The sequence below is a fragment of the Abramis brama genome, assembly GCF_963993115.1.
Source record: "Abramis brama genome assembly, chromosome: 19".
NCBI lineage: Eukaryota > Metazoa > Chordata > Actinopteri > Cypriniformes > Leuciscidae > Abramis > Abramis brama.
The window spans coordinates 2,256,110-2,276,840 of NC_139981.1; the positions used below are offsets into that span (position 1 = coordinate 2,256,110).

The following is a 20,731-nucleotide window of genomic DNA, read 5'->3' on the forward strand; positions in this document are numbered from 1 at the left end:
TAGTGTCTGAGAAATTGCATACTTCACCTTTAAGCTTGCTTGAGTTCCCACGAAGATGGACAACTCTGCATGAAAATTCATTGATCAAAAGCTGTAGGAACCCTGTTATGGTCTCATTTAGCAGGTAAAGTTTGATATCCATTCCTATGTTTCCCATAGTCTCAGAAAGCTCCACAGATGACAGTGAACGAGAAGAAGATGATGACGCTGATCAAGACGAAGAGGATCATCCAGGAGGACGAGCGAGTCTTCGGAAAGGAGGTCCTCCAGAGCGCTCGCTTACACCACAGCACTGGGAAACCGGAAGCCCGTCTGAAGGCTTCAAAGCTCCCACAGTTGTCGACGAGGATCCCACCGTCCAGGAAAGCCCAGAATCGGGCAAGAGGAAGAGCCAGTTTGAGGTGGACGTGGAAGGATCCGGCGGCAGAAGAAAAAAAGCAGAAGTTCTAGGCGAACGCAGCTTGAAAAGCCCAGCGAAAGGCAAAACTAGAAGCAGTAGAGGCAGCGATTGGCTACCAAATAGTTCGCCGAAAAAGTTGGAAGAACGAGGTCCGGTGGAGGATCGAGGCGAAAGCAGTTCTGAAGACGAAGCAACTGAACTTCAACCCAAGGAAATACCAAAAGGGCATCCGAAAACCAAGAGCTCGCCTTCGAAGAAATACAACGGTGTCAAGGAGAAGAATAAAAGCGGGTGTTCAGGATTCTGGGAAATCCCAGAGAAAAGAGCCAAAATATCCACAGGGATCGATGACAGGTCGCCCAGCTCTCGTACCAAAGGCCAGAAGGACGTTTGGTCCAGCATTCAAGTTCAATGGCCCAAGAAGATTTTAAAAGAGCTGTTTTCGGACTCGGACACGGAGGCGGCGAACTCTCCTCCTCCTCCTCCTGCAGGAACCGTTCCGGACGAGCCGAGCACCGAACCGGCCCGGGACAACGACGAAGAAGAGATCGCAGAGGAGAAGCTGCAGGAGAATCCCAGCAGTGGCACCAACTCGGTCCTCAACACGCCTCCGACGACTCCGGAGTCTCCCGCCGTAGCCGAAGGTCCCGCTGAGGTTCTGCCCGAGATCCGCGCGCCTTCGCTGCCCGCCAGTCCTCAACACGCCTCGTTACCCGAAGGACCCCTGATGGAGGAGCGGGCCGGGGGGCGCAGCGAGTCCGACAGCAGCACGGTGGAGGTGGAGAGTTTAGGTGGAGAGATCCCGGAGATCCATCGGGAAGAGGAGGCGGGATCCCCTTCCAAGGCCTTCGACGGAAACCTGTCCTGCAACAGTAACAGCAACTGCAGTCTGACGCTCAGCAACAGCAGCCAGCAGGAGAGCGAGCAGAAAGCCAAAGGTACGTGGAGGAACTGCACACGTGATCGATAGAAGTTCATGCGTTTATTCAGCAAGAATGCATTCAATTCCGATCCTCTCTGTCCGTCAGTCTCTCTATTCGGTTTCTTTCTCACTCCGCTTTATTCTGTCATCAAACAAAGAGAGTAAATTAAGAGTGTAGCCCCTATAAATATGAATGTACATGAAGAATAAATACACTGCCGTTCAAAAGTCTGAGGTCAGTACGATTGTTTTTAAAAAGAAATTCATACTTTTATTAAGCGAGGATGCATTAAATTGATCAAAAGTGACATTTATAATGTTACTAAAGATTTATATTTCAAATAAATGCTGTTCTTTTTAACTTTTCATCAAAGAATCCTGAAAGATAAAATGAAACGGTTTTCAACATTGATTATAATCATAAATGTTTCTTGTGCTGCGAATCCGCATATTATAATGATTTCTGAAGGATCATGTGACACTGAAGACTGGAGTAATGATGCTGAAAATTCAGCTTTGATCACAGGAATAAATTACACTTTACTAAATATTCACATAGAAAACAGTTATTTTAAATTGTAAAAATATTTCATAATTTGTACTTTATTTTTGTCTGTATTTCTGTATAATATAGTAATATTAATATATCAGATAAATGCAGCCTTGTTGAACATAAGAGACTTTTGAACAGTAGTGTCTATAAACAGATTTAAATTATTTTTTATTTTATTTTACATTATAAAACCTGAGCTAACATGAACTAACAATGAACATTTGTTTTGTTTATTAATTAATCTTAACAGATCAATAATTACTGTAGCAAATATATTGCTTACTGTTAATGTTAGTTAATATTTTAACTAATGGGACCTTATTGAAAAGTGTCACCAATACTTCAATATGATTTAAAAAGATATTTCTAAAATGTGATTAATTCGTCAAACCCCTGCATTAATGCTTTGCGGCAAACTGGTTAGACAGTGAGGAAGATCACTAGGTTTTGGAGCGAAGTTATCAAATGTTCACACATTTTGCATGTCGCACATGAATGCCGTGTGAAGAAAAATACGTTTTATTTTTATTTTTATATATAGTTTTTTTTCTCATTCCACTGCCCTGCGTCTCGAACGCTGTTCTGTGTTAATATAATGTGAATATTATTTAAATCTTGACTAGTTGTTAGTGCACATTAAAAAATAAGTACAAAATCATTCCAAGAAATGCATTAATAAATGTTTCTCTCCCGTCTCTCAGCCTCATCCAGTCAGAAGCGGCACAAAGAGTCTCAAGGCGGCGGAGCGGCAAAGAAACACAAGCGGAGTCATAAAAACCTGAGCTTACATCCCAAGAAGAACCGCAAACCAGGTGAGAGAAACCTTCGAGAGGTTTTAGAGAGCCATGCTAAGCTCATCCAAGAGCTTTAGCTTTAGCTTTCCTGTGTAACTCCGTCTTTGTCGAGTCCTGTATTCTAGGGTTGTTCCGATTCCGATACTAGTATCGGAAATGCCGCCGATACCAATAAAAATTCTGGCATCGGTATCGGCGAGTACATCTAGCCATGTACCGATCCAATAGCATTTTATTAAACAATACCTAGTTATGCACGCTAGCTTTGCTTAACGCTGCAAATCGGAGACCAATTCTTCTTCGCTGCTCTAAACAGTGGTTGCTTGTGGCAACACAGGAAGTTGTGCTGTTGCCACAAGCAACCACTGTTTAGAGCAGCGAAGAAGAAATGAAAACGCAAATTTTCAAATGTAGTCGCGCGGCAAGCGCATAATGTAAGAGACGCTGGCGCCCAACATCAAATGGCAAACGTAATGAAAACGGAACAAAACTGCGCTACTCGCTATTTTGTGCTTCACGGACCATTAAACAGTTTGGACCAATGCAGCGCGAGCCGATCGTGATCAAGCTACACTGTTACTACACAGCGCTAAGAGATCCAGTACAGAAAACATTTGAATTCGCCACTGAAGTAACTTAATAACATCGCTGCGAGATCTAGCGAGAAGCATTCACATTCTCCGTTATTAACGGATCAAACAGCGCTGACGTGGAAACCAGGAACATTGTGCTTTCAAGTAACGTTACGTTGGTTTTATTTTGACATTATGAATAAAATTGCTGCCTTCAAATGTTAATCTGAAATAAAATAAACCTTTGTTTATAACTAACGTTACTACAATATTACATTTCATTTTTTTATAAGGAGCTATTTTTGTTTTATATGTCAAGTATAGCTCCATCATTGCTCAAAGTAAAAAATGATTATACTTTATGATGTTAGTTTTAATAAAAAATAAATGAATAAAAAATGTAAATCAAGGAAATTTCTCTGCCATTTCTTTCTTTTTGCTGTATTGTATCGAACCGAACCGTGAATTTTGTGGACCGTTACACCCCTATTATTCATATATCATTTTTTAGATTCCTAGATTTATTTGTTGCACTTTTTTATACAGTTATATTGTAAAACTAAAATAACTTTTATAAAATAATTCTATCAATTCATACAGGGCTAGTATGAATTGCAGCTGTATAGATACACACCCAGGTATCGGATTAGTACTCGGTATCGGCCGATACCCAGAGTCCAGGTATCGGAATCGGTATCGGGAAGGGAAAAAGGGTATCGGAACATCTCTACTTTATTCCTGCAGGGATGTGAACGTGCTCGAGTGTCTCTGCTTCTCGTTTCTCGAGTGTTTCGAGTGTGTTTATCATTGAGACGCTGTGGCATCATCTGGTAATGAAAAGCTCTTGGAGTTCTGTGACTTCAGTAACTCACTTTAAGAAATGACTTTGTCTCCAAATTAAGTTATGGTTTGCTAACACTATTCTGCCAATAAAAACAGATGCTGCTCAAGTGTTTTTACACCCAAGCCAAACTCAAACACTTCATTTCAATAGTGCACTTTAGACATTCTGCTGACTGTGAGTGACTTTGCAACTACATGTCAACTAACTCTCATTAGAGTACTAGTTAGACTGTTTGGTTTGGTGTTAGGGTTTGGGTTAGTAGAATAAGTTGACATGTAGTTGCAAAGTTACTTCATATCAGTAGAATATCTGTTGGGGAACATCACAATAAAGAGTTTGCAGATATTAAAGGTCCAATATTGTACAGCTTTCTGAAGTTTTTTTTAGGTTTTGATGTCCTTAAGAATATAATTTTGCGGTATAAGTACCAAAAAACATCTCAATATATATTTTACAGCTCCTTTCTCAGGAGCTCTGCCAAGAACAGGTTTATTTTGGCCTGTCTACTTAATATTCATGAGCCTCTCTTCTGATTGGCCTGTTGTTTTCTGAGTGACCCCCATTGGTGGGGGTGGTGACTGAAGGCGGTGACTGAGTAGTTCTGACATCACATTTATACGGCTTGTGAAAAGGCACAGCTACTGTCTTTTCATAACCCCTAGACCTCAGTTATCATGAAAAAAGCCAGGAAATTTCAGTTTTGACAAAATGGGACTTTAGCAGTCAGTCTACTTATACTCTAATAAGAGTTAGTTGAGATGTAGATGAAAAGTTACTTATAGTTAGAGGAATGTCTGAATGAACCATCGAAATAAAGTGATAGATGTATTCACACTGAACCTGAAATGAAATTGAACATGAAATTCTAAACACATTTGTCTTGGTTAGATTATTGTAATTTAATATTACATTTATTATTGTTTTTTTGAAGATTTTTATACAATAGTAATATATTTCTGCAGGGTTTTTTTTTTTTTTTTTTTTTTTTTTTTCACTTTCACTGCAGACTTTTGAGATTGAACTACATTTACTATTGACCTGAAGTACCACCTTGAAGTTAATATTTCTATAATTTAAAAAAAAAAAAAAAAAATGTAGGTGTTTATTTTTGTTATTTTTTTTATAAAAGGTCTGGTTGGGTGTAAACTGAAGAAAGACCTTTCAGTTTGACCTAAATATTTACACATTGACATGAATATTCCAATAATTTTACTACAAATAAAATTGTTTTTATTCTTTTTATTTAATAAATATTTATTTTAATGAAATCATTAAATGTATTTATTTGCACTGGTAGAAGGTCCAGTTAAAGTTTTAACTTAGTATTTCAATAATTTAACAACAAATAGAATATTACATTTTTTTTAAGTTTTGTTTAATTCTTACTTGTTTTTATTTTAAAATGATTCACTTTTATTTAAAACATAAAAATGTAAAAAATCTTTATTATTATTATTCATTTTAATTACTAAATTATTAGCACAAATCCTAGTTTGGGAAATTCGCTTGAGTGCTCTGCTTTCACACAGACTTGATTATTTAAATCAAACTCAAGCATACATTATTTTTTTTTAAATTGAATGTCATTATAAATGCAAGTATAAACTGATGAATGCATGCGAGGCCAGTAACGCTGAGTGTGTGTGTGTGTGTGTGTGTGTGTGCAGCCCACAGCAGTGACAGCGAGGACCAGTGTATCAGCGAGAGCAAGAGCTCGAGCCGGACCCCCCCCTCAGGCCACCGGTACCAGAAACACGGAGAGCCGGATCATTCCCACTCCCGGGAACATCACGCCAGGACCAGGTGGACCTTCCAGATGTGTAAGTGCCAGGATTCCTGATAGTCTTAACCCGTTTGATGAGAATGGAATGTCTGACATCGGTTCCCTCTCGCTCCTGTCGATCCAGCGGACCTGGAGAAGATGAGCAGTCTCGAGCGGATCGCTTTCCTTCAGGAAAAACTGCAGGACATCAGGAATCACTACCTCTCGCTCAAATCTGAGGTGGCCTCCATCGACAGGAGACGCAAGCGCATGAAGAAGAAGGAGAGAGAGAGTAAGCGCTCCAGTTATTCTAGTATTATTTATATACTTTTATGGTATTTATTCATATTTACTTAGCTGTTTATTTTATATCATAATTAATTTATAAATATACTATAATAATATTTAACTTTTTTGTCATTTTGTGCTTTATTATTTTTCATTTAGTTTTAAGTTGTTTTTATTTCAGTGTTAGTTTTAGTAATTTCAGAACATGAACTTAAAATGATTTTTAGTTAGTTGCCAAGGCAACTTTTTTATATTATATATGTAAGATAATGTTTAATAAAATAATATATGAAAAATGTTTTTCATATAATATTTTTATAAATATTATAATAAATTATTTTATTTCATCTTTAATTTAACTGCTGAAAATATTTTAAATAGTTTAGGTTTTAGTAATGTTGCTATGAACTAGGGCTGCACGATTTGGGGAAAATGTCATATTGCGATAATAGAGGTTAATATTGCGATTGCGATTGCGATATAATAAACAAATGGTTTCATGAGTCAACTTGCTTGGTTCTCAAGGAAAATAAATGCACACACAGATTAGTGATAATCTGCCTAAAGAAAAAAGTTCTTTATCAAGAGCAGTGAGTGTTTTTCTCTGTTCCCTTTGTTCTTTGATTAACTTTAGCGACAGATATAATTAGTGGCTACTGTGTACTGTCCCTTTAAGAGCCGCCGCTGCTGTCAGAGACGCGGATCTCACACACGCCTCATTCTCTCACGAGGCACAACTCTTCACGTTCATCATAAGACTGCTCATATGTTATGAAGATACTCGACAAAAAGACATTTTGGCATAATTGTGTGTGTTATTGTTCGTTCAAGCTGGAAAGAGAACTGTATTCTGGGCTGTTTTGTGCGCACGCACGATATTAGCGCGAGTCTTTCTGTGTGTCACAGTCTCAGGACATTCACAGGCAGCGCGTTCATTTTGGCAGACGTGTGTTGTTCGTTCTACAGCGAAAGAGAACTTGATACTGGTGTGCGTCTATCTTTGGGTCGTGTGTGTGTGTGTGTGTGTCAGGAGGACATTCACAGGCAGCGCGTTCTTTTTGTCTCATCGCGCATGAATGGTTTAAAAGCATTTGCATGAATTAGAGCGGGATCATGTAACACTAGCCAAAGGATGCCAAAAATTAACAGATGCTGCGTTAATTGCGTTAACAGCGCTAATTTGTTTATTTAATATAAAATCGCAGCATTTTGCGTCATATAATCGCATAGGCTTGAGATTGCGATTGCGATACGATTAATCGTGCAGCACTACTATGAACTTTTTTCTTCTTTTTTTTTCTTTTTTTTACAGGGTTCCCATGGGTCCTTGAAATCCTTAAAAGTTTGTGAATCTAAAAAAAAAAGATTCAAGGCCCTGGAAAGTTCCTGAAAATAAACACACACAAACATGAAAGTGCATGAATTTATTTTGTGCAAGAAGTTTAATGGAAAAAATTCCATATTATTCCCTCTGATCCGCTGATGTCTTATTTCGCCAACACTTCGTGGCCTATGCACACTAGCTTGCTAGATTTACATACATTTACACGTTACGTCAAGTGTTTCTAGCATGAGGTACTTTGTGTTGTACGTTGCCATGATGTTCACGTGCGCACAAAACTACTACAATGGTTTTTGTTATTGAATTTTTGCCATGAAAATAGCCTTAGATACTGACATGGCATTAAATAAAACAATCTACATTAATTGGGAGGAAAAAATCAGTTTGAATAAGGAAAGCGATATCTTTGTCATAGTGTCCTTTCAATGGGTTTTATTAGTCTTTTATTTATTTATCTATTTACCATTTTTAGAATTTAAAAGATAATAAAGAAAGATATTCTTTGATAAAATGAGATCTCTGATTGTAGTCCTTGAAAAAAACAAAAAAGTAGTGCTGTAAAAGATTTGTAAAGTAAGTCCTGGAATTTCATTTTGCAGGATCTGTACGAACCCTGTTTCGCCAGTCCAAAGTTAGCAGTTTTGAGGCTAGTTTGCTAGTCATCTGATTCCCTCATGTGTCATGAACTAACCCATGAGCTCTTGTGTCCCAGCAGGCGCAGCGGTGGCCTCTTCATCCTCGTCCTCATCCTCACCGTCCTCCAGCTCTCTGACGGCAGCTGTCATGCTAACGCTAGCCGAGCCGACGGTCTCCGGCGCTTCTCAAACCTCTGGGGTGTCTGTGGAGTGCAGGTGACAGGAATGAGACGGTGTCGAGCAGCACAGAGCACTTAACCAGCACCCGGCTCGACCTCTGACCCCTGCACTAGTGGACGGACACACACTGACAAACGGGGAACAAGTATGACGAAACAATAGCCACCAGATACAGCAACAAGCACTATTTTATATCGACAACTGTTTCCTTGGCAAGCTAATTGCACTCAAGTGCACTTTTTCCTGAAAGTTGGGTCGAGTTTGACGATAAGACTATTTCTGTTTGTTTGTTTTACAAACCATCGCCACAGTGTCCATGAATATTTGATCCTGAATATGAATTCCAACAGGTTCAGTCTCACCCGTAGTAGATCATGGGAGGCGTTTGAGACGGAGACGAGGAGAGTCAGTGACGGCCGTTACGCCGGTGACGCTCAGTGCCTTACAGCTCGAGGCACGCGTGAGGAATGCTGGGAAACGGTCAGCGCTGGGTCGATGTGTGTCTTATAACGCCTCCAGAAGAGTTCACTCACTCACAGGAAAGAGAATGTCTCGTTTATTTTTAATCACAACATGGCAAGAGCTTCAAATCAGTCAAGGTCATATTTCACCCTAAAATCAAAAGGTGGGAAAGTGTGTGTGTGTATATATATATATATAATAACTGTATTACAGTACTGAGAATCTTCATTGACAATGACAATTAATTAAATTAATAATAATTTCAGTGAAAGAAGAGCTTTAATGGTCCTAGGTTTCATTAGGCAAGTGATTTTTAAATATGTATCAAATATGTAATTCACTATATTACATAAATGAGAATTTAATAAATAATTCTCTATTAATAATTTCACAATGAAAAAAATCTTAATGGCCCTTTAAAAAGGTTTCATTATGCAATATTTTTTGTGTTTTATATATAATTATGTATTAAATATATAATAAAAAATACTGGATTACAGTATGTAATGAGAATTGTATACTGTATATAAGTAATAAAAACTAAATCTAGCAAAATGATGCAATATTTTTTTAATTATATATATATATATAGGTTTCAAAATATAAAATAATATCATTTATAAAATACATATTTATATATAATATTTTGAAACCTATTTTTTATAGTTTTTCAACTAGATATATAATTTTAAAAATGTATTGCAGTAATGACAAATGATAATAATGAGAATTGTATATTTAATAAATAATTATATATAATTTAATTGAACAATTGGGTAAAAAAAATAAAAAGTTCTAAAAAAGTCCATTGTGAGATGTTTTATATATAACAATGAAACATTTCACAATAAGAAGAAATCTTGGCACGATGAAACCTATTTTTAGTAGGGCTTTTATTAAAACTACTGTATTACAGTAATGAGAATCAGCATTGAGAATGATAATAGATAATTACATATCGATCAATTTCCCAATTTTCCCAATTGAAAAAAGTCTTTATATGTATTTATATATACATACTGTTATTTATATATATATATACACAGTTTTATCTAGTTTTAGGGTGAAAAGCGACTCGTTTTGCGGTTCTGTTCAGATGACACCTTATGAATGTTAAACCCCCAATTTGTCCAGTATTTTTTTTAATGATTTGAGAAATGCTCATTAAAGCTATATTTGATCATCCCCTCGTCTTCAGCGTTCCCCGCTCGATCCTCCTCATCCGCTCCGCGTGTTGGTCCCGTCGACAGAAAGCCGAGCGAGTCGGGCAAAGGGCTATCGAGCCGCGCGCTCGCCATGGAGAATTTGCGTTCAGTATCTCTGGAGGTGAAATGTATTATGATTGTTGACAATTTGAGAATTGAAGACTTTTTCTGGCAGCCAGGATATTCTAAATGTATTTTACTACTGAGATCTACCCAGACCCTGTGGGTGGGGTTTTAATGGTTAATGTGGCAGTATTCAGAAGTGCAATGGCAGATTCATCTGGAATCATGTGCAATGACAGATGCCGATCTGTTGTGTGCGTAAGCCTTTGTGTGTTTGTGTCTTCCTTTTCTCCATTCCCCACCTCCTTTCGCAATGCCATACATGCAAGGATGTCGAGTTATAAAGCACTGTGGGAAACGGGAAAACACTTGTTTGGTTGCGTATGCTAGCAGTGAAGGGTGAACCGTGTGTGTGTTTAGCCAAAAATGAAAGTTGTTTCAAATGCATTTGATGTTATTTTCCCGTGCAACACAAAATCAGACGTTTTTTTCCATGCAACAACAGTTCACCAATTAATTGACACTAATTTCAGTCAAATCTATACGATTTCAGAAGCACATTTGTCATAAAAACGGATGCTTGACTGAATATGCATGAATATTCTTCAACGATGGCTTCACGGAATAATAACGGCATGGTTTGCAATGAGTGATCGTTCGTTTTTGGGTGAATTATTCCTTCAGGAGCACTAGGAACATCATCACTTCCCTTCATTCATCGCTCTCTTTACTTACGATGGAGAAAACGTGCATTTATAACGAGAAGCCGTATGTATGTATGTATGTACAATGCTGAAGACATCTTTCCTTTGTATAGACTCCCTGTTGTATCATAACCTGAAGGACTGTACCGTTTGGCACTTGTATGTAATTGTATGCCTTTGTTATACATTTGTATATTGAGAAGTGTGTTTTGAGTCGAGCTATTTAATATCTTGCACTGTTAATACCATGTACGTTTCTGTACAGTTTTACTGTTTTAACTGTAGCGTCTGTGCATTCGGAAGGTGAAGCATGTCCATTTTCTTATTCGTTCCTTTGCGTTTCGTTCTTTCACTTCGGTAGGAGTTTGTTTTGATTCAGTTTCTCACTTTTACGTTTTCTTCTCGTCTGTGTATTTCCGTTAAACTGTGCTTGTACTAGGCTTTTTCTTTCTTTTTTTTTTATAATGTGGTATTTTCCAAAATGTACATGAAGTGTAAAGTTTTATGGATCTTTGCAAAAATGTTCAGAGACCGATTGTGAACGAGAGCGAGAGAGAGAGAGAGAGAGAGAAAGTGACAAAGCTTAACGGAAAGTTCTATCATATTTATTAAGCTCATCAGAAGATGGACAGTGTGTAATTTATTGTACAAATGTAAGCAGAAAAGCCTTTGAAATAAATGCCATAGTTTGTGACTCTAATGTCCGCTTCACTGTGTATCAGAGATGATTGATTGATGATGCTTCAGTATTATAGATTTGATCTGGTGTGTGTTTAATGGAAGCTTGTTTCCGTTGCAAAATTACAAATACAAAAAAAGGTAAATGTGACTTTTTATCTCACAATTCTGAGGAAAAAAGGCACAGTACAGTAATTGCGAGTTATAAACTCAGATTTGCGAGCGATAGTCAGAATTGCGAGTTTATAGCTCTTTTGTTCAGGGGTGGAAACAAGCTTCTATAGTGGGAATGCGTAGACATCACTGTCCCGCCGGACTGAGTGGCAGAAGAGCTGCTGTGTGACTGGATTTAATAGGAGAAACTGCGAAAACGCCAGTAAAACGAACGATTATCAGTGTAAACTAAAGGTTGGACTCGATATAGTGTTCCTTACAACTTTCCAAAGATCCAGTGATCCGTGTATATTAACATACAGCAGGAATCGTGTTTCCTGACATTTATATGAGCCTGATTTAAACGCCGGGGAAATACATAAAGCCAATTTGCCTGTGAACGCTTTAAATAAATACAATATAGGTCTAAATCTGGGTGATCACTTATATCGATGTTATATATATCATCATATCGTCCAGCTTTATAACTTGTATATTTTTTTGTCAGTGTTTATTTCAAAACATCAGAATATACGATGGTAAATATTCAATTGATGAGTTAAAATATATATGGTGTGATTTTACCCCAAAATTCAGCATACTGACACAAAATGATAACTAAAAATCCACCTTTCTCTGCCTGGATCCAGCGATCCATTTTCTTCTGTTCTGATGCTTTCGGCCGTCTGTAAAAATATACCTCTGATTTCTTGTCAAATCCATTTATACAGTCAATCTCAAAGCTCTTTCCCGTTTTAGATGTGTTTTGTGTGTTTTTCTCTGCTTTCACGCTGAAAACCAATCAGTGTTTCTGCCACTCAGTGTGTGTGACCGCAGTCACTCCGACAGTGACGTCACAAACACACACTCTGTTGTATTTTGCCCAGTGCCGGTTCTTCATATATGCAAAATACACAAGATGCGTCCCCGAACCACCAGGGGGCCCCCTTGCGCTCAGATGATTTATTGACAATGGATACGATTATTCGAATTTTAGTTATGAAATCATACCGCATTCTGTTCCTTCCCTTTAAAGCGTTGCCCTTCCTGCGTAACATCCAAATCAGTCAAATCATGTGACATGACTGTCATAATATACAGTCTCCTGCCTGATGTGCTCAAAAAAAACAAAAACACACAAAAGAAGCTGTTCCAGAAGCGGCTTTCTGTGTGCACGATCCAAGACGGAGCAAAACACGGACAAGTATAGGATACTTTGGGCAAATACACACAGAAATATGTCAAAATGCCTTTCTTGGTGAGTTTTCACTTAAAGTCCTCCTGTAGTCAATCATTTTATTCCTTAACTCATCTTTGATCACCAAAATGACATATTTAAAAGTTTTTTTCCTCAAAAAAAATCCATCATGCCTTCAAATATCTTGAATGTAACTCGACACCCTTGCCTCATTTAGTATACGTGGTTCTATGAATATGCAAATGAGCCCCGCCTCCACTCACTCACTCAGCTCAGAGATCCACTGGTTGACGATCACACGTTGATCTGATTGGTTACAAGGTAGTTTGTGACGTCAGAAACACCAGCGATTTCAAAGCGTGTTTTTGAGACTGTCTTTGGTTCACTGCAGTTTTAAGGAGAAAATACTCAGCAATGCTGTCGACTTATGAATTTACACATGCTTTGTCTTAAAGCATATTAAAAACACCACATAGACACATAAACAACATTAAAAGCTGGATTTTCACCACAGGGGGACTTTAAACAAAGTTGGTTATTTCTTAAGTGAACATAAACAGTTGGGAAAGTAATCAAATGCTTGTCAGTACATCTGTGCATTTGGTCTTAAAGTGACAGTAACCTGATAAACCTGCTCTCTCTGTCTTTTAATGTTAATCAAACAACAAAAGAAAACTAGAGAATCACTCACTGCTCTTCACTGAATAACTTTAGTAACTTTAATAAGAATCTATGTATATTTAATTCATATGGTGAATACCGATGTTTACATTGATTACTTTATTCAAATTCTGTATTATTAGTAGGCTAAATTGATATTTTATTTGTATTTTTTTTTTTTTGTATTTGTCCTATTGTTTGTAATTTTATTTTTTTATGGTATTACTGACCGTTTCGACAGCAACACAGCATCGGCCCAGATCTGGCCAGAAGTCGAGGACCGGCACTGGTTTTGCCTATTTGTGGAGATATCTTCTGAAGAATAGCAGAACCTGACCAATCATTAATTTATATGGATATATATTTATTTTTACACACAAACACACGCACGCAGGCCTATATATTCTTCCCTAGTTTTAGAGCTTGTTCAGAATAAAATAAATCAAGCCAGCGTGAGTCGGGTGAGAGTTTTATGAAGACATTATTACATTAATAAGAAGCATTAAACAATGTAGAAATGCTATTATTGGCGCTTGTAGTAAAATTTAAAATGACCAAATGCTTTTATGTCAGCAGTTCCAGTCTATTTTAGTCAAAAGAGTTATATAAATAAAAAATACATTTTAATAAATGTGAAGAAAGTCACTGGTAAAAATGTTTTACTACTATTATTATTTATTATTCAAACATTATACATGGACTTTAGTTCAAAAACAAATATTAAACATTATACATTAAACTGTAAAAAAAAGGGGGGGGGAATAAAAATATCTGTCAGTACTTTTTTTATTAGTACACTTGCATTCATGAATGTGAGATTATGTGAAAAGTATAGTAAAGTAAATAAATTAAACCGTTATTTTCTCTCTATTTTCAGAATATTCATTGAAGCCAGAAAGAACATATATATATATATAAAATATTGATTTTTTTTTTTTTTTTTTTACATTTTCAAAATTACAGAATTCAATATCAAGTTTTTGACACATTTCTTTTACACAATTTGGAAGTATAACTTGAAACCTAACAATAATTAAAAAAATAAAAACTTAAGAAAAGAGAAATAAAGCCAGAAAGAGCATTTGACGCTGTGTTTGTTCTTTCAGGCGTCTGCAGCGAACACCTTCACACTGCTGTCGTCACTGAGAGGGGTCCTTCCGCCGCTCTCTGAGTCCGTGAGCACGAGGACGTGCAGCAGCAGATCTCCGTTAACGCGCCGCGATGATCGGCGGCAAACCGAGCGCGATCGCCGCGGGCGTCTGTGGCGCGCTCATCATCGGGTACTGTATCTATTTCGACAGAAAACGACGCAGCGATCCGAACTTCAAAACCAAACTGCGTCAACGTGAGTCACGAGATCGATAAATACTACTAGGACGCTGTTTACGTAAGACTGGTTCGTTTTACTTCTCATGCAGTGAGCTGGTGTTTAGATTACAGTACCGTGTCTTTATAATACATAGTCACGTTCAGCCAGTTTCAGATAATAGTCTCATTTTGACCCAGCATGTCATGCACGTACTATTGATTCATTGAATCGGTTCCTTTGAACGACTCGTATGAACGCTTCACCTGTGTAAGTGCAGCTACAGATGAAGAAGAATCGTATTGGCTGAACTGAATCACAATCAGCTTAGTCTGGTCACATGGGTTTTGTGTGTTTGATTCAAGATTTTTATTAGTTATGTACATCTTAATTATATATAAAAGTCTGTTGTTTCATGTGCTGTTTTCTTCTTTTTAGGGAGGAAGACTCAAAGAGCTGCTCAAGATAAATCTGGACTTGCTCAAGTAGGTCATTAACATCTGATCACATTTAGATGTTTATGAGGATGAATCCTTCTGTTCCTCTAAAGCAGTTTTCCATCGTGTGATCATCCCTGTGCGAGGGACCCCATTCTATATTTAAAGACGACTACATATTTTTTGTGTAGAAAAATATTATAAATGTGTTAAATATCATTTAAAATAAAAATGTTCTGTTATGTTAGAATATTGTTTTTATTTCAATGACAATGAAACTGTTATGTATGCTTTTTATTTATTTAAATCATTTTTATTATTTTAGTTTTTTATTTTAACCATCTTTATTGTAATCCAATTAAGTTCGGTCTTGTTTAAATAACTTATTTTTGTTGAAACATTTAATGTATGTTAATCGTTGTTTATTTTATTCAATTTAGTTAGATCATTTTATTTATTTTAATATTTTTTTTTCCATTTATTTTAATATATTTGTATTTAATTTTTAGTTGGGTCTTTTTTTTTTTTAAATGGACCCCTTTTTTAATTTATTCAAATATTGTATTTTCTTTTTTTAATTTGAATATTTTTTTATTTATTTTACTCCTTTTTATCATCACATAATTTTTTTTCTCTAATTTTTTCCATGGCTTTCTCATTTATTTTTTATTCAAATTGTTTATTTTAATCAGTTGAACTATTTGGTTAGATCTTCTTTACATTTTCATTTATTTTAATACTTTTTCTATTTATTTTAATTTATTTGTATATTAATATATTATATTTATATTTTACATTTTTAGTTGGGTCTTATTTTTTATTTTTTTTTCTCTACATTGTTCCATGGACCCCCTAATATTAATTTTCATTTTTAAATTAATTTTAATCATTGTAATCAAATTAACTATTCAGTTAGTAATAATTTTCCTATTTATTTTAATCTATATATTTATTTATTTAATCTTTTTTGTTTTTTAGTTTGGTCTTATTTTTTTATTTTTGTCAATGCATTTTTCCGTGGACCCCTTATACTCATTGCAAGCGCTTCATGATGGTGAAGGTTTGACTGTCGGTCTTTATATCCTCCAGCTGCCAGATCTTAAAGATGCCGGAGCCGTGCAGAAGTTCTTCCTGGATGAGATCCAGCTGGGCGAGGAGCTTCTGGCTCAGGGTGAGGCGTCCGTCTAACTATCATCTGGGTTTACACACACACACACACACACACACACACACACTCTCTGAAGTGCTAAACGCCCACATGTATTCCTCAGGAGACTATGAGAAGGGTGTGGATCACCTGACCAATGCGATCGCAGTGTGTGGCCAACCACAGCAGCTCCTGCAGGTGCTCCAGCAAACGCTGCCGGCGCCGGTCTTCCAGATGCTGCTCACCAAACTCCCCTCCATCAGCCAGGTGAGCGCCGCTCCTCACTGCACACCTGTGAGGGCTGGGATCCAGAATCACTTCCAATTCTGGAGTTGAATACTTATGAAATTAAAATTTCGATTCCTCTTATCGATTCCTTTGTGAGCATTTCAGTGTGACTTTAAGCCATTCAGCCGCGAGACGACTCGTGTGCACATCCAAAGCTCGCTCACAGGAAATTTGATTTTTATTGTGATTTTAAAGCGCGAGACGACTCGCTGTTTTCAGAGCTGCAGGCGTGAGTAACTGTATCGGGCAGCTCTTAAAGTGACAGCAGCCTAATATTCCTCCTGCCGTCTCTATTATAACACTAATCGAAAGACTAAGAGAAAATTCACTCGTTCTTGACTGAATAACTTTTGTAACTATATTTGTAATGTATATTTGATTTATAAACGGCAGCGGTATTTTACATTTGGTTGCAGTTTCTGTACCTGGAAATCTTAAAGGGGTCATGAACTGGCTTTTTACATTTTCTTTATATTGTTGTCTGAGGTCAACTTATGACGTTCGCTTGGTTTTTACATTCAAAAACATCAAAATGAATAAGTAATAGGCTGTTTTCTACCCTGGTTTTGAGCCTAGCTCCTGAAACGCTCGGTGTTTATGGGCGTGCCGCATTGAAGACTTGGAAGTAAACGCCCACTTCTATGATTGGATAACAGTTTTGCATATTATGAGTTTCATGTAATGCTTGAATCAGTGGGCGGGGCTAAACAGGCAGTGTTGAAGTAGGCGTTGATCATCTTCTTGCGGAGGCGGGGTTTGAGACCCTTTGACGTCATAGATCCCCACTTTGAAAAACCATGTTTATTAGTTAGGGCTAGTTGTTTTTCTGTGCTATATTTAAAACACAGGCAAGTGTTCCTCGTGTAAGTGTTCTTTAACCTTTTGATTTTTGTTCATGATATTCAACTACAATTGAATGTTTTGCAATAAGGCCGTGTGTCCACCAAAGCGTTTTTTCACTCGGCTGATGTGTTTTTTCAATTGTTTTCAATGGGAGCGCCGCGTTTTTAAAACGCCATGAGCGTAGCGAGGCGCTGAGCTTTTTTTTTTTTCACGCTGAAGCGCCGAGCGCTCGACGTTTTTTACAGGTTGCCGAGAGTTGAAGAATGTTCAACTTTGGGTAAAACGCTGCGCTCATCACTGTCACTTTTTACCCAACCATCCAATCACAGTGAAGGAGGGGCGGGACTAATACCACACCGACCAACCGCCACATTCTGCTTGTACAACAGATGACAACAACAAGCATAATAATGGAACAAAATCATTTAAAACAAGAGCCAGAGAAAGTACGTTACATTGTATCGGCATTTTAATATAGAATCAACACAGAAACAAAATATGTGTGAAATGAGATACAAGTAACTAGTGATGCACCGAAATGAAAATTCTGGGCCGAAACCGAAAATTTAGGATGCTCTTGGCCGAAAACCGAAACTGAAGCCGAAAATGGCTTCTTTTAAAAATGTATATATACTGCTTGAATTTAATGGATCTGAAATGAAAAATCACAATATAATAATCAAATTTTATTAACAGTTACATAACAAAACATAAAATATTTTTAACAATAAATATAAATAATAATACCAAATAATATTATTCTTCAAGTTTTATGTTCCATCAAATAAAATAGTTTTTTAAAAGTTGTGCAAAAAAAATCCACAATTTTGGAGATTTTTGCAGAACAAACGTTACATATTGCAACTTTGGTGTCCTCTCGTATAGGGCTGTCACTTTTGTGAAAAATAAATCCTGTTCGATTTTTGAGACATAGGCTAAGAGTTCATTGAATCGTTAGTAAATTGCCTATATTTGGCGTTGATCCGTTTTCAACGCCAAATATAGGCAAATCCACGGACAACTAAACAGGCATTAGGACGACCGTAAAGAGGGCGCACAAGTCAGCAATGTGGACTGCCATAACATCAATGAAAAGCATTACTGAAGGCTACATATTATGCACTATATTATGCAGAAATAGGCTATGTGTGTGTGTGTGTGTGTGTGTCAGAACCTGCAGTTGCTGTGTGACGTGCGTTCGCTGCGAGCGTATACTGTAGTGACGAGCTGGACGCGCTCCGAGAGAAGGCCGTTAAAATCGATTCCCTATTTTCGTTTTCGAAACTTGTGTTGGCTGGTCCGATCGATTGTGCAATAAGTGACAGCCCTTTGACATGCTTAATCTTTGATAGGCAGACGCGTGATAACAGCTCGACCGTGAGTGAAACCTAAGCGCTTGCGCACGGATGGGAGGGGCGGGTGACATTCATTTTCGGTTAAACGTTTTCGGCTGGTTTTTTTTATTTCGGCCCGAAACCGATAATGCCATTTCGGCCGAAAATTTCGGTGCACCCCTACAAGTAACACTTTCGCGGATGTTCCGTATCATAACGAGCAACGTGTCTCAACTGAAAAAAACGCAATGCTGCCAAAACGCTCTCAAGCGCCCATAGCTAGGCGTTTTCAGCAGAGCGCCTTTGGTGGACACACGGCCTAAGACTAAATGTGAATATCCAAGTTTTTTTTTTTTTTTACCATATTGGAATTGAAACAAGGAATCGATAAGAATCAGAATCAATAAGCAGAATTGGAATGGTTAAAACTGAAGCGATACCCAGCCCTACCCCTGTGCATTCTTTAAAACCCCCCACGAGCCGCGTGTCGCTTCTGGGACAAGAAAGAATGCGAGAGAAAACCAAGAACTAACCAAAGTTAAATGTCTTTGCAGTGACTTTTAGCTATTTCACCTCTTGAACACTGAGATATCTGTCATTGACATCATGTGACGCATGCTGTTCTCGAGCTGACCTCGTGACCTCTGTGTTCTCCTGTTCACAGCGGATAGTGAGCTCTCAGAGTCTGGAGGAAGATGATGTCGAGTGAAACCTGACGGACCGCAACGGACCTTCTGCTCTTCTATTCATCATGTTCATTCCTGTGTTTGGTGGCACATCAATCCCGACCACTTTCTGTTCCTGGTGTTTGCATTGACATTGTTCGTATAAAATGGATGTTTTTTTATTCTAAACATGATCTAACGTAGACACTACTTCAATGACAAGCAAATTATAAAGGTCATCAGTTCATAAGCACTCGGTTCCTTTTAATGTAATGTAATTTCTGGATATTTCTCACATTTAGTGGTTGATCATATATCACGGGTGGATCTATTAGCAGTGTTAATCAAATGTGTTTGTTTATGAATCTTGTTTTTGTATGCACTGAACTTTAAATAATAGAATCTTCTTTGTATTCATTAAATAATTTAATCTAAATGTCTTTTCACTCGTGTTTATGCATTTATTGTTTTTGTGCTGCACGTTTCACTGCAGTGCTGCTGATGATGTGTAGATTGCAGTTCTCCTCCTCTAGGAGGCAGTGCACACACACACACACACACACACACTCTGATCAACTGAACTTCAGTTGAGGGGATCTGAAGAGATATGGACAGGGTTTTTAATGTTGAAGCATCTATCCTGGTTTACTGTTTTTTCTAAATTAACATTTAAATCAGTCAAAAAATCAATCTATCTTCCAAAACATGTTTTGTCTTACCCTGATTCACTATGGTAAGCCTATTATAGAGTGTGGATGTTGCCTATAATGAAGTGTTAATGCTTTAGATCTGTCGGGAGGGTTTTTGGGGGAAACGACAAGCGTCACTCGCCCGTGCGCGTCTCCTCGTATCAGCAAGTTGCTCTGGCTGCTTTACCGTGTGTGTGAGTGGCAGGGGTTAGTTGAGTGTGTGTGTGTGAGTGGCAGGGGTTAGTTGAGTGTGTGTGTGTGAGTGGCAGGGGTTAGTTGAGTGTGTGTGAGTGGCAGGGGTTAGTTGAGTGTGTGTGTGTGAGTGGCAGGGGTTAGTTGAGTGTGTGTGAGTGGCAGGGGTTAGTTGAGTGTGTGTGTGTGTGAGTGGCAGGGGTTAGTTGAGTGTGTGTGTGTGTGAGTGGCAGGGGTTAGTTGAGTGTGTGTGTGTGTGAGTGGCAGGGGTTAGTTGAGTGTGTGTGTGTGTGTGTGAGTGGCAGGGGTTAGTTGAGTGTGTGTGTGTGTGAGTGGCAGGGGTTAGTGTGTGTGTGTGAGTGGCAGGGGTTAGTTGAGTGTGTGTGTGTGAGTGGCAGGGGTTAGTTGAGTGTGT

At 37.8% G+C, this 20,731-nt stretch overlaps 2 protein-coding genes across 5 annotated transcripts in view; both read left to right on the forward strand.

Moving 5' to 3' along the window:
• The window catches only part of arid4b (AT-rich interaction domain 4B), an 88,528-nt gene extending 79,382 nt beyond the window's left edge, over positions 1-9,146 (forward strand). For 2 of the 4 annotated variants that reach the window (XM_084093853.1, XM_084093855.1), the window contains 5 exons: positions 160-1,338; positions 2,577-2,687; positions 5,753-5,905; positions 5,993-6,139; positions 8,190-8,466. In XM_084093853.1, coding sequence (XP_083949979.1) covers positions 160-1,338; positions 2,577-2,687; positions 5,753-5,905; positions 5,993-6,139; positions 8,190-8,332 — 1,733 coding nt within the window. In that variant the 3' untranslated portion in view covers positions 8,333-8,466. Of the gene's footprint in view, positions 1-159; positions 1,339-2,576; positions 2,688-5,752; positions 5,906-5,992; positions 6,140-8,189 lie in introns of all 4 variants that reach the window. The other 2 variants (XM_084093856.1, XM_084093854.1) reach the window with 2 other exon arrangements.
• A 5,403-nt stretch (positions 9,147-14,549) lies between these two features.
• On the forward strand, positions 14,550-19,875 carry tomm20a (translocase of outer mitochondrial membrane 20). Its single transcript, XM_084093932.1, has 5 exons — positions 14,550-14,760; positions 15,160-15,206; positions 16,248-16,329; positions 16,430-16,572; positions 19,435-19,875. The coding sequence occupies exons 1-5, from the start codon at positions 14,637-14,639 to the stop codon at positions 19,477-19,479; spliced, it is 441 nt and encodes a 146-aa protein (XP_083950058.1). The 5' UTR covers positions 14,550-14,636; the 3' UTR covers positions 19,480-19,875.
• The last annotated feature ends 856 nt before the right edge of the window (positions 19,876-20,731 follow it).

What these genes read in the sequence shown, in the direction of transcription:
- tomm20a (XM_084093932.1), top strand. Translation starts at nt 14,637, where the DNA reads ATGATCGGCGGCAAACCGAGCGCGATCGCCGCGGGCGTCTGTGGCGCG. An exon ending in ATAAATCTGGACTTGCTCAA is followed by an intron (nt 15,207 to 16,247) that starts GTAGGTCATTAA and finishes TATATCCTCCAG; the next exon opens with CTGCCAGATCTTAAAGATGC. An exon ending in AACTCCCCTCCATCAGCCAG is followed by an intron (nt 16,573 to 19,434) that starts GTGAGCGCCGCT and finishes TCCTGTTCACAG; the next exon opens with CGGATAGTGAGCTCTCAGAG.